The sequence below is a fragment of the Silene latifolia genome, chromosome 1 (genome assembly GCF_048544455.1).
Source record: "Silene latifolia isolate original U9 population chromosome 1, ASM4854445v1, whole genome shotgun sequence".
In the NCBI taxonomy this organism is placed as follows: Eukaryota; Viridiplantae; Streptophyta; class Magnoliopsida; order Caryophyllales; family Caryophyllaceae; genus Silene; species Silene latifolia.
This window is the reverse complement of record NC_133526.1, coordinates 195,999,341-196,014,201: the sequence shown is the minus strand read 5'-3', so window position 1 is coordinate 196,014,201 and position 14,861 is coordinate 195,999,341. Positions and strand designations below refer to the sequence as shown.

The following is a 14,861-nucleotide window of genomic DNA, read 5'->3' as shown; positions in this document are numbered from 1 at the left end:
GATTGAAAAACGGGAGAAAAAAAAACAGGTTCCTAGATTTACCTTCCGAACGGCCGAAATTGAAGTGTATAATACACGGTTTTTCGGGATTCGGTCCCTAATAAAATTTTCCTGAAATCACATAGAAAGTTCCTCGCGTCAGATAAAGCGGCCACGCAAAGTTTAGGCACCAACGGAATACATTTGGGGGTGCCGGTGTGCCTAAAAACCAAAGATTCGCCGAAACTCGGATCATCGTGAAAAATGTGTTAAAGCTCGTTATTTGAGGCTGAAATCGAACAGGTTGATTCCTGAAATCGAACAGGTTGATTCTGAAATGAGCTCGGACGCGTGATTGAAAAACGAGGAGAAAAAGAAACAGTTCCTGATTTACCTTCCGAACGGTTGAAATTGAAGTGTATAATACACGGTTTTCGGGATTCCGGAGTCCCTAATAAAATTCTCCTAAATCACATAGAAAGTTCCTCGGGTCATATAAAGCGGCCACGCAAAATTTGAGCACCATTGGAAGGCATTTGGGGTCTTTGTGTGCCACAAACCAAAGATTCGCCGAAACTCGGATTATTTTGAAAAATGTGTTAAAGCTCGTTATTTGAGGTTTGAAATCAAATAGGTTGATTCCTGAAATCGAACAAAGTTGATTCTGAAATGAGCTCGGACGCGTGATTGAAAAACGAGAGAAAAAGAAACAGGTTCCGATTTACCTTCCGAGCAAAATTGAAATTGAAGTGTATAATACACGGTTTTTCGGGATTCCTGGTCCCTAATAAAATTTTCCTAAATCACATAGAAAGTTCCTCGCGTCAAATAAAGCGGCCACGCAAAGTTTGAGCACCAAATGAAGATATTTGGGGTGCGGTGTGCCAAAACCAAAGATTCGCCAAACTCGGATTATCGTGAAAAATGTGTTAAAGCTCGTTATTTGAGGTGAAATCGAACAGGTTGATTCCGAAATCGAACAGGTTGATTCTGAAATGAGCTCGGGCGCGTGATTGAAAAACAGGAGAAAAAGAAACGGTTCCTGTTTACCTTCCGAACGGTTAAAATTGAAGTGTATAATACACGGTTTTTCGGGATTCCTGAGTCCCTAATAAAATTCTCCGTAAATCACATAGAAAGTTCATCGGGTCAGATAAAGCGGCCACGCAAAGTTTGGGCACCAATTGAAGACATTTGGGGTGCTTGGTGTGCCTGAAACCAAAGATTCGCCAAACACGGATTATCGTGAAAAATGTGTTAAAACTCGTTATTTGAGGTCGAAATCGAACAGGTTGATTCCTGAAATGAGCTCGGACGCGTGATTGAAAAACAGGAGAAAAAGAAACAGTTTCCGGTACGACCTTCCGAACGGTTGAAATTGAAGTGTATAATACACGGTTTTTGGGATTCCGGTCCCTAATAAAATTTTCCTAAATCACATAGAAAGTTCCTCGCGTCAGATAAAGCGGCCACGCAAAGTTTAGGCACCAACGGAATACATTTGGGGGTGCCGTGTGTGCAAAACCAAAGATTCGCCAAAACTCGGATCATCGTGAAAAATGTGTTAAAGCTCGTTATTTGAGGCTTAAATCGAACAGTTGATTCCTGAAATCGAATGCATTGATTCTGAAATGAGCTCGGACGCGTGATTGAAAAACAGGAGAAAAAGAAACAGGTTCCTGCGACCTTCCGAACGGCTGAAATTGAAGTGTATAATACACGGTTTTTTCGGGATTCCTGAGTCCCTAATAAAATTCTCCGGAAATCACATAGAAAGTTCCTCGGTCAGATAAAGCGGCCACGCAAAGTTTGAGCACCAAATGAAGACATTTGGGGGTTCCGGTGTGCCACAAACCAGCATTCGCCGAAACACGGATTATCGTGAAAAATGTGTTAAAACTCGTTATTTGAGGCTGAAATCGAACAGGTTGTTTCCTTAAATCGAACAGGTTGATTCCTGAAATGAGCTCGGACGCGTGATTGAAAAACAGGGAGAAAAAGAAACAGGTTCCGGTACGACCTTCCGAACGGCTGAAATTGAAGTGTATAATACACGGTTTTTCGGGATTCCGGGGTCCCGGAATAAAATTCTTCGGAAATCACATAGAAAGTTCCTCGGGTCAGATAATGCGGCCACGCAAAGTTTGAGCACCAACGGAAAACATTTGGGGGTGCCGGTGTGCCACACACCAACATTCGCCAAAACTCGGATTATCGTGAAAAATGTGTTAAAGCTCGTTATTTGAGGTCAAATCGAGCGGAGTTGATTCTGAAATCGAACAGGTTGATTCTGAAATGAGCTCGGGCGCGTGATTGAAAAACAGGAGAAAAATAAACGTGTTCCGACGACCTTCCGAACGGTGAAATTGAAGTGTATAATACACGGTTTTTCGGGATTTCGAGTCCCTAATAAAATTCTCCAAAAATCACATAGAAAGTTCCTCGGGTCAGATAAAGCGGCCACGCAAAGTTTGAGCACCAAATGAAGACATTTGGGGGTGCCGGTGTGCCACAAACCAGCATTCGCCGAAACTCGGATCATCGTGAAAAATGTGTTAAAGCTCGTTATTTGAGGTCAAATCGAGCGTTTGATTCCTGAAATCGAACAGGTTGATTCTGAAATGAGCTCGGGCGCGTGATTGAAAAACAGGAGAAAAAGAAAAACGAGTTCCTGTCGACCTTCCGAACTACCGAAATTGAAGTGTATAATACACGGTTTTTGGGATTTCGAGTCCCTAATAAAATTCTCCAAAAATCACATAGAAAGTTCCTCGGGTCATATAAAGCGGCCACGCAAAGTTTGAGCACCAAATGAAGACATTTGGGGGTTCCGGTGTGCCACAAACCAAAGATTCGCAAAACACGGATTATCGTGAAAAATGTGTTAAAACTCGTTATTTGAGGTTGAAATCGAACAGGTTGATTTCTGAAATCGAACAGGTTGATTCTGAAATGAGCTCGGACGCGTGATTGAAAAACAGGGGAGAAAAAGAAACGGGTTCCGATTTACCTTCCGAACTTGAAATTGAAGTGTATAATACACGGTTTTTCGGGATTCCGGTCCCTAATAAAATTCTCCTAAATCACATAGAAAGTTCCTCGGGTCAGATAAAGCGGCCACGCAAAGTTTGAGCACCAACGGAAAACATTTGGAGGTGCCGGTGTGCCACACCAAAGATTCGCCAAAACTCGGATTATCGTGAAAAATGTGTTAAAGCTCGTTATTTGAGGTCAAATCGAGCGGTTGATTCTGAAATCGAACAGGTTGATTCCTGAAATGAGCTCGGACGCGTGATTGAAAAACGGGAGAAAAAGAAACAGTTCCTGTTTACCTTTCGAACTAATGAAATTGAAGTGTATAATACACGGTTTTTCGGGATTCCGGTCCCTAATAAAATTCTCCGGAAATCACATAGAAAGTTCCTCGGGTCAGATAAAGGGGTCATGCAAAGTTTGAGCACCAACGGAAGACATTTGTGGGTGCTTGTGTGCCACAAACCAAAGATTCGCCAAACTCGGATTATCGTGAAAAATGTTTTAAAGCTCAATATTTGAGGTCAAATCGAACAGTTGATTCCGAAATCGAACAGGTTGATTCCTGAAATGAGCTCGGACGCGTGATTGAAAAACGGGAGAAAAAGAAACGAGTTCCTGACGACCTTCCGAACTACCAAAATTGAAGTGTATAAATGCACGGTTTTTCGGGATTCCGGGGTCTCGGAATAAAATTCTCCGGAAATCACATAGAAAGTTCCTCGGGTCAGATAAAGCGGTCACGCAAAGTTTGAGCACCAACGGAAGAGATTTGGGGGTGCCGGTGTGCCACAAACCAGCACAAAAATGTGCAAAAATCATATGTAGGGTTCCTCAGGTTAGATAAATTAGCCACAAAAGTTTTGAGGAGCAACAGAGTAAATTTAAGCATTTCGATATTCGATAAATCATCATGTATCGAAAATCGAATAATTGTGCAAAAGCGATGTATACTTGTTGTTTACGCTTAAATCGAATAGGTTACCTCCTTTAGCAACCCTGGACACATGGTCGAAAAATCGTGAGACAAAGAAATGTCGCCTAGTTAACACCCCATCCCCCGAACAGCTCAAATCGAAGTGTATATATACTACTTGGTTTTCGGATTTTCAGTGGTCTCGGAACAAATTGTCCGGAAATCACATGTTGAGTTTCTCGGGTTAGATAAAGCGGTCACACAAATTGTGAGGATACATGAAAGATATTTGAGGCACTCCAAAGTTGCCCGTTTTCCTTTCCTTGGTCTTTGTGACAAAAGTAATAGATAACTATTAATCGGGGCAGAGAGAATACTGTTTAACTCGCTTTTATGCTGAGTTGGATTAACCAGTTGATTTATATTAATACTCTATCAAAACGAGTAGCGGTTTGCCGGTATGGCACAATTTATATTGGGCTTTATGCTTCCCACAAAAAGGTCAAAATGGAAGGCCTATACGGTTTTTACATCATAAGATGCAATCCCATCTGTCTTTTGGACGGCAAATGAGACCACAATAATAGTAACAGAACTTACAGTCTAAAGCAATGGATGATTCAAATTACGACCTATTATCTACCATAGGTCCGTCTTAATCACTATGCTAAAAAATCAGATTCCGAGCCCAATTGTTCACCGCCTACAAGTCAAACAAATTCAAAGAAGCCATAGCAACTCATCTACTAGAGATGGGTACCTTTCAGAGGACCATACTACTAGAAGCAAATAAAGCTTCTGTAGCGGTTATTGACGCCGAAGTTTTTAAAGTTTTAAGAGACGGTCGACAGTTCAAATCCGAAGATTTTTTTAAGAGACGGTGCATGAGTCCATCCCAGTAGACTATAATTACACTTGGTTTGATGAACAAGGTTATGCAGAACATCACCTTCCTTGTGATCAATGGAACATGAAAGTACACGAAACAGCCAATAAGCCGGGATAAACCGATCACGTGCGAGATATGGAGGTAGAATACAGAAAAAAGATATATAGTGGTGGTAATTGAATAATTGATAGAGGATGGTGATGGATATACACGAACAAGAACTCCCTTATTTTTTTCCCCCCCGACTTAAGGCGGTAATCCCACCTCACCAATACGGTAACACAATACGTTTACACAAGAGTAATAATTCTGCCTCCACATCCTTTATAATCACAAACAAAAATATTTCCCCAGTCACCAACGGCTTGGGCCATAAACGGCGAAAGGTGAAATACGCATGCTACCCGACGGCTGACAGCCTTGTGTTGATTCAAGGCAGGGGATCCCCTACTGGTAGTTTAGGAACAAACTTGGGCAGACTACGTCCACAAAAGCGAAATAATGGACAACATTGCCTAAACATCAACCACCACCCATATATAATCAACTTGATAACATGATAATAAACCACAAAGTTCGCAATCGTACCACATATAATAAGATGGACAAAATCACACAACACTAAGCCCCAAAATCTAGCCACCCAAATGTGAGCCACATTTGTGAGCATTCTAATCTATACCAAATAAACTGAGTACCGCGAGAGGGATGCTATAAAGTCCTCATTTCTAATCTATACCAAATAAACTGGCATGAACAACTGAACCTCATAAAAATAAGAGTTCGCGAAACAATGCAATATCGCCGCAAGCAGCAAGGCCACCAACCAATTAAGCTCAGCAATCTTATCATAAAATAATTCAATTCATTTCATTGATATAACAAGACACCAAGAGCGCATCATAAACTACTTCGATTATAGTTTCACTACTACTAGTGATGCAATATAAGTGAAGTGAAAGAACAACCATCCGAGAACAACAGTCGTTAGACTGAATTTCAACAGGAAAAAAAAAAGAAACTAAAAGATTCAAAAAAGAAACCTGAAACCAAACCCCGGATAAACTCTTGAGCAATATAATAGATCACTAATCATTTGGTTTGTATTTATTCAGAGCGATTAGCGTACCTCTCAACTTTTTCATCATTCAGATTAATACCCACCATAGCTTCACCCAACCCGCAGCTAACCTCTGCCAACAAATCAGGGTCACTGTAATGGGTCACTGCCTGCACAATAGCACGTGCCCTCTTAGCTGGGTCACCGCTCTTAAACACACCAGATCCAACAAAGACTCCATCACAACCCAATTGCATCATCAGCGCGGCATCGGCTGGGGTGGCAACTCCACCAGCAGCAAATTGCACCACAGGCAACCTCCCTAGCTGCTTGGTCTGCATCACCAAATCATACGGCGCAGAGATCTTCTTGGCATAGGCAAAAACCTCATCATCATCCATGTTTCGGAGTAGACGTATCTCTCCCATCACTGACCTCACGTGACGAACAGCCTCGACAACGTTACCAGTCCCTGCCTCGCCCTTGGTGCGTATCATGGCAGCACCCTCGCGGATGCGTCGAAGGGCTTCACCAAGGTTGCGGCAGCCACAAACAAAGGGGATCTGGAAGTTGTGTTTGTTGATGTGGTGGTCCTCATCAGCAGGGGTCAGAACCTATTAAAGAGTAAAATACCAGATGAGACGAGATTTACAGATTGCAATAGGACTATATGATTAGGACTTGATGATACCAAACATTTTGTTCATCTTTGGAGCGATTACAATTATAAATGATTATCTACAGCAAAAACCAATTCCAATGCAACTTTTTTCGAATTATTAATTAATTTGCTGCCAACAAAAAAACCAGCTGTACCAAACACGATAAGCAGAAATATTTTCACAAAAAAAACATGACAAGCTAAAATTCTAGCCATGATATATGAAACCTAAGGGTTGAACCAATGCACACCTCTCCCGTCAGATATCAAAACGAAAAAACCCCATCGATATCTCGTGGGTTTGAGATATAGGTATTGAAATCAAAATTTTCAAATCAAACAAGTGCTTGCGTTTAGAACGTTCTAAACCTGTACTGTACTCCCTTTGTTCATTTCATTTACATACGTATGTCTAAAATTCTTCTCACACAGTTTAAACAGTAGGGAGTACACAATACCAGCAATACGGAAATCAAAGCCTCCTAATATGATACGCTTCTTATTACGGAGTATTATAAGACAAGACTACAAGAGTACAATATCATTATTTACTTCATCCTGCTCGTCTTAAAATGTCACATTAATATTTCGGACGGATCAGATTAAACTTCCCATCCATTTTGAAACAACCCACCCGTAAAAATCGCCTACTAGTTCTAACAGACCAAAGTGACCCCAAATATATGGAACAACAACAACAACAACATCAGAGCCTTAATCGGTTAATCCCAAAATGATTTGGGGTCGGCTCACATGAATTGTCCTTTAGAACCGTCCTTGGGTGAACGCACACATACGAATAGAAAAGGGAAAAATGAAAAAACAAAAGGGAGAGCGAAAATGTAATACAAAGTCAAGCTAAACTTACAGGTTTTAAAATCGAATTCCGAATTTCTTTTATAAAAACTTCAAATTTAAATCGAGAGAAAAGATTAAAATGATTTTGAAAATCGAAATAGACTTAAGGATCCGGAATGAATAGTCCATAAAATAAGATACTAATGGTATAATGATGTACTCTTTATACTCCGTATTCTCCAAAAGCTTCCATACTGTACTAGGAATATCCTAAAAATGAGATCTTGCCACCAAGTGTTACCTAGTCTCCATGTCATACTCTCACATCGAAAATTAAAACGGTAGAACCTTCAAAAAAGCATGTAATAGGGTGAATATCAATACCCAGTTAAATAAACATCGTCCCAATCATTTGTTTACCTTTTATTTTACAAATGATTGGTACGGAATGAATAATATAATAATTAATAAGATATCAACACTGGGTGGTACACTTGTACCTAGTCTCAAATCTCGATGCCATCCTCCCACATCGAAAATTAAAATGAGGACCTTCAAAAAAGCATGTGAAAGGGTGGTATCCGATACCCAGGTAAATATACATCGTGCCAATCATTTGTTTTACCTTTTATTTTACAAATGATTGGGACGGAAGCACAGAACTTTCACACCTACAACTTAGGGTCCAATAAAACAAACCCTTAAAAAAAATAAGCGAGAGGGTGATACCAAAACTCGATATCTACGATAATGATGAATAAGAATTATACCTCAGATTCATCAACATAGTCAACACCAATAGACTCCAAAATCTGAGCCTCAACAAAATGACCAATCCTCGCCTTAGCCATAACAGGAATAGTAACAGCCTGTTTAATCTCCTTAATTAATTGCGGGTCAGACATCCGGGCAACACCACCTTGTGCCCGAATATCAGCGGGCACACGCTCTAACGCCATAACAGCGCAAGCTCCGGCTTCTTCCGCGATACGCGCTTGTTCCGCATTAACCACGTCCATTATGACTCCGCCGCGGAGCATTTGGGCCAGGCCCACTTTGACGGAATACGGGGATTTTTTTGTGGTGGCGGTGGTTGTTTCGGTTATTGCTCCATTTCCGTATACGGTTACTACGCCGCTTCCTGACATTTTGGGAGAATAGGGATTTGGGATTTGGGATTTGGGGAAATTGAATTGGGGATTTTAATTGGGAGGAGAGGAGGAGGGATTTAATAGGGAGGAGGAAATGAGAGATAAGAAGACTAAAGAGGTGTGGGGGAACTGGGTCTGGGATTTGTTTGGCTGAGGTGGTAATTTATCATGGTTATGTTTTTACTCTTTATCACAAAATATCACAAGATCTCATTGAACACGGCACGTATTCGTCACTTTGGAGTGACGGATACCATTTTCTCTCACAAATGACCCAAATAGAGGAGAGAGGGAAGCACATGAGGGTGCCCCCACCTTGTCCCCCTATCCGTTTTGTGAGTGGCATTACCCGTCACTTGCTCCGACCCGTCTTCAGCAAGACTAATTGTACTCTTATTCAGGGATATTCTCTCGTGTACCCCTCAACTTTTTCATTTTCTATGATATACCCCTCTTTTCATGCCAAAAAACTTTAACCGCCAATAACTCTTGGCTAGAAGTTCAGAATACGATAAACTTTTTTTCCAAATTGATCGTCTTTAAGAGGTCTTCAGTTTGAAAAAAATTCACCGACGTCTCAACTCGTAGTCGGGATTATGGTCGGTCAAAGTTTATTCGCTAAAAAATGTTTGACCAACCATAATTACCGGCAACGAGTTCAAAAATGGGTGCATTTTTTTTTCATACTCAAGGCCTTGACGAGATAATTGGTTTGAAAAAAAAAATTATCGTTTTCTGAACTCGTAACAGAGAATTATTGTCGGTTAAAGTTTTTTTTGTGAAAAACGAAGGGTATACCTTAGAAAACGAAAAAGTTCAGGGGTACACTAGAGAATATCCCTTTTTTTTTTAGTTATTATTGTCGTCTGTCAAACGGTCCATACGGATACGGAGGAAACGGTCTTTCGTTATGTTATTGAGATTCCATTTTATTGCAAATTATGATACAAAGTAAACCTTACGAAATTGATTTGACTCGACACTTGAATTGGGTGTACTAAGATTATCCATCTACTAGGTAGCATTACAATTCAAAACAACACAGTCTAAATTGGGTACTAAAACTTGACTGTCCAATATGACCATTCCATCCCTGATTGTTTATTACTATTACATATACGAAATTGAACCCACCTGCATGGTCCGCACCCTATCTGGTTGACCGTTTGTTAAGTGTTACAAAATAACTATTTAATTTTGTGTATTTATTTTCTTAAAGACCTTAGCTATTTTATGTCATATTGTATATTATAAGTATGGCTTAGTACTTTTTAAAATTTAAAATTGTGTAATTATCACATAGAGCTGATCAAATGGCCCAAACCATTGGCCCTATCTGGCCCGGCCCTGTTTTTTGAAGGGCTTGGGCCTTTAGTTTTGGCCCAAAATATTTTGGGGCCGGGTTTGGGCTAAGCGTTTGGCCCAAATTTTGGCCCGGCCCGGCCCATATTTATTAATAATGAATATTTTTCTAATAAAACCTATTAAAGTAGCGTTAAAGTTATACTCAACTCTTTACAAACTCAAGTATATTTTTTTAGATTTATAAAACAAAGTATACATAACATAAATCATATCTAAGAATGCATGATTAAACATTCTAAAGTGGCGATTTTTGTCATTATTTTATTTTAGAGAGCAATTAATATGCATTTCATCATATTTTGTGCAATTTTATACACTATGTATGCTTTAAAAGTTGTAACTGAAGGTATTACGCTAATTATTTCCTAGGGTAAGTCGTAAATTTTAGGGTCCGAAAAAGCCCATTTAGGCCCAAAAGCCCGCATTAGCCCATAAAGGTCGGGTTTGGGCTTGCTAAATAAGTCCACGCATCTGGGCCGGCCCGGCCCGACCCACACAAATGGGCCGCTTTTATTAGAAGGGCCCGGCCCAAGCCCGCATTGGCCCGACCCATGATCACCTCTATTATCACATACTAATAAATTTATCGTGACATAGACCCCCTGTTTCTTTTGATCAAACTAATCGATCCGAATCGAATCGAACTTATAGGATCTCGAATCGAATCAACTTATAGGATCTCGAATCGAATCAACTTATAGAATCGATCGAATCAACTTATAAGATCTCGAATCGAACTTATAGGATCCGAATCGAATCGAATCGAACTTATAGGATTCGAATCAACTTAAATTAAGTGAGGTATAGGATCTCGAATCGAACGTATAGGATCTCGAATCAATCAATCGAATCGAACTTATAGGATCTGAATCAACTTATAAGATCTCGAATCAATCGAACTTATAGGATCTCGAACCGAATCAACTTATAGGATCTCGAATCGAATCGAATCAACTTATAAGATCTGAAGTGAATTTAAATTAAGTAACTTTAAGTCCAAAAGAACAGAGCCATAGTCTCTCAAGAGATTTACTTTTTCCCATAAAAAAAATCAAAAGCCCCCTTCAATTAGTTCCCACTTATTTTCATCAATTAGTCTTGCTGAAGACGGGTCGGAGCAAGTGACGGATAATGCCACTCACAAAACGGATAGGGGGGACAAGGTGGGGGCATCCCCATGTGCTTCTCTCTCTCCTCTATTTGGGTCATTTGTGAGGGCAAATGGTATCCGTCACTCCAAAATGACGGATACGTGCCGTCACAAATGAGATTTTGTGTATTTTCATACGGAGTACATTTTTCTAATTTAAGTGCATTATTATAATACTCCGTATATATATTCGTTTTAGGCCGTATTTGTGACCATGTATGTGTAAGTTGTTCTAAAATAAGTTTAAATAAATACTTCCTCCATTCAACTCCACTCTACCACTTTCCTTTTTCACGTTTGCCAACGCGTGTTTTACGCGCTAAATATCGTTAGTTACGTATTTGCAAAAATTATAAAAGTTATATATTTTTAATGTACTCGTAAAGACGAATCAAACAAGATCCCACATGAATATATTTTCACTTACGTATCGAGAGAAAATTGAAATTGAATACTCACTCGTGAATAGTGTTCAAAAATGAAATAGGTAGAGTGGAGTTGAATGGAGGTAGTATATCGAATTGAATGAAAGGATATCTACATTATTTTCTTGTAAATAAATATATTTACAAGTAATAAATATATTTTTTTGTAAATAAAAGTAAAAGTAATTGATATTCCAACTTCCCATAAAAATATCATTTATTTCTTTCTTTTTTGAATTTCTTATCTATGCTTAGTGGACAACTGGGCATAGGTTAGAAAAACCAATATGGGATCTAGCTTGTCATCTCCCTCCAAAAACCAACTAGTAAAGCAAAAGACAAATTTTCTTTGTTATCTACTTTATTTAATCATAATTTTCAGCAAAAAGCTTAAGAGAGTCATAATCTGACCCGTCTTCTTTATATAAAGTCAGTACTACTACGCTCTTCAAGGCCACTAGAAAATCAATAGGATTACAAAATACAAAAGAAAAAAGTTGGGAAAAACAAGGGATTGTGATAAAACCAAGTTGCATTATTTATGTAGCATTAGAATTGCCACTTTGCTTCTTATCTTACCACCAATATCTTGTGGTGTCTTGATTTAATGAGGTCTTGTAATACTCTTATTATGTAAAAAAATGTTGTTGATCAATCTTCTGATATCTCAACTTAAATCTATTAGGTACACTGAATAAGATAAATCTGATGTTAAATTACGAGCGTAATAAGAGTTTAGAGTTTAATACGCTAAGCTCTATTAGAGCAACTCCAATGGTACAATTTTTGGAACTGCTTGCAATTTACATAAATTACCTAGCTACAATATAACCATTGGGGAAGAAAAAGTAATGTATGCTTGAAAGCTAATGTAGCTTGTGTTATTCGAAAGATGCAGAAACAGAAGGAGAATAGAAATACCAGTTGAAGACGAATTATAAGCGATCAGAAAATAAGAAACCCGTAAGTAGTGTCGTGGTAGAAGCCACTGCCTTGAAAACTATTTCTCCGGTACGACCGTGGTGGCGATCAGCTAGTGCCGGTAGTTCCCCAAGGATAACACTACATTCTCCACGCAGTTCCGCCCACTCGGAATTGTGAGACTTGGAACGAAATTAACAGCAGTACCCAGAAACTTTATGATAGACGAGAAGAAGAAGAATAGAGGAGTGTATGATTTTCTGTGTATGAAGGTGTGGAATAACTGTTGTATTTATACAGCATTGCAGGCGGTTTTAGGAGCCAAAAACTGCTCCTTCATAAACGCCAGTCAACGAGAGAAAGGGGGAGAGAATAACTCACCCACTAACAGCACTGACTTATTCCACTAACAGCCCATTAGACTGTTTCAACAAAACAGAAGCCTACTCGGATGCGGCCCAAAAAGATAGGCACAGCCCGCCGCAGCCGAATCCCGAATCCCGAATCCGGAATCCGGATCCGGGCCAGGCCGGGCCGGGCTCGGGCACGGGCACGGCGCGCGCGCGCGTGTGCGAGCTGAATTAAGCACCTCGCAAGGCTTCCACAAAAGCCTCCCTTAACCCACTAGTGATAGTGTAAGGTAAAAGGACATATATAAACACATGCAAATCTCTTTTCCTCACCAATGTGGGACAATTGGAAACACTTCAAAGGCAAAAAAGCCCCTATATTTCCAACAATCCCCCACTAGGGGCGCCAGAGACAGAGAAAGAAATTCCTGGGTAAAGGAAGGATTGGATACTTAGGTATCAATATCTTTCGATTTGAATTGACACTTTAGTGCAATGAGGAAACAACTTACTTACAGCGAGAGAATATCTTGCGATTTGAATTCCTAGCTGAGCTTCGGTCGATACCCCCCACAACACATATCATACCTTCAGATTAAGATCGTTCCGCGAAAGTGCAACGCTGATATAGGACCATTTTGCACTCTTTTTCCCTCTATTTTCATGCATATTCGACCCCATTTGAGGCGGTTTTGTACCCCCTTTACTCTCGTTTCTTGTCCCGATTCCCTTTACTATGACACTGTGGCCCCCTTGCAGAAATTGAGGCGGGAACGGGCGAAACGAAGCTAGAAAGACGGGATTTCTAAGCTATGCATGAAAGATGAAGGGAATGATGCTGAGGAGTATCCTCAGCCGGTAGGCCGGCAGCCGGCTAGCCGGCTGGGAGTACATATACATGGAAATGAAGGAAGAAGTATGGAAGAAGCATCCCCAGCCGGTGGCCCGGCGGCCGGCTAGCCGGCTGGGAAGACATATGAGCTTAAGAAATACGAGAAGTGAAGAAAGTTACAGGAATCTCCCAGCCGGTCAAATGACCGGCAGCCGGCTAGCCGGCTGGGAGTCCCTCCAAAAGCCAAAAGTCAAGTTTAAAGTCAAAGGTGTCCCGCCGGTCGGGGGCCGTGCAATGGTGACCGCCAAGCATACCTGACAACTTCAAAATGGTGATTCAAAATCCAGGAAACTCCCAGCCGGTCAAAGGACCGGCGGCCGGTTGACCGGCCGGGAGTGCGAGTACGTGTTTCAGAAGCCCATTCCAAATTCTATCCTAATCCTTGTGGAACCTATAAATACCCTCTCTTAAACCCCTTTGTACACACAACCCTAGATCTGAGAATATTTCCCTTTCAAGTTTAAAACTTTGCTAATCCTTTTGCTAATCATTCCTTAATTAGACTAGTAACTCAATCAATTTGTGATTGAATTTGGGTTGTAAGAAGAAGATTGAAAGTTTATACTTATTTATTCTATCATAATTCCTTTCTTGCTTCTTGATTGGTATTATTTCTCTTCTTATTTTCATTTGTTTACATTTTGTTCTTCCTTCAAGTTTATTTGATTGTTTATGTTAAAATTGTTGTTGTTGTTTGTTTGTTGTTGTTGATTTCATCATTGTTCATCTTTTCATTGTTCCTCTTTGCTTTGATTCTCTTTCATTTGTTCATGCTTGGATAGTTGTCCTCAAAGACTTAATCTTTGAGTTGATTTGGTTAAAGATTGTGCCTTTTAGATTAGTTAACCTTGCTATTAGAATTAATCTCTTTTTCTCTTAATTATTGTTGATTTGTTGCATGTTTAGTAGTAAGATTCATCTCCTCACCATGTTTAGTATGCCCTTGTTCACCACACAACTCACAAGACAAGACTTGCCTCATATCGGAGCCTTTAGGTTTTGAATTTAGCAAAGCAACTTGTTGGGTGAGTTCATCTAGCATACCCTTAACCTCCACATTCAAAACCGAATTAGAATCTTTGCTCTTGCCCTTCCTCATTTGCCTATCACTTCCCCATTCCATAGTTCTTGAGGCCATCTCCTCAATTAGTTCCTTTGCCGCTTTATGCCCCAAGATGTCTAAGGCACCTTTCCTCGATCCCGCATCCAATGAAAGCCTAAGGTCTTGAGTCAACCCTTTGTAGAAATTGTTCACTAGCTCGGCCTCGGAG

At 40.1% G+C, this 14,861-nt stretch overlaps 1 protein-coding gene across 1 annotated transcript; it reads right to left on the bottom strand.

The window, feature by feature from the left end:
- Positions 1-5,647: 5,647 nt before the first annotated feature.
- Positions 5,648-8,647, bottom strand: LOC141615901 (putative pyridoxal 5'-phosphate synthase subunit PDX1). Its single transcript, XM_074433828.1, has 2 exons — positions 8,107-8,647; positions 5,648-6,491 (listed from the first exon to the last, which is right to left on the bottom strand). The coding sequence occupies exons 1-2, from the start codon at positions 8,482-8,484 to the stop codon at positions 5,925-5,927; spliced, it is 945 nt and encodes a 314-aa protein (XP_074289929.1). The 5' UTR covers positions 8,485-8,647; the 3' UTR covers positions 5,648-5,924.
- Positions 8,648-14,861: the final 6,214 nt, after the last annotated feature.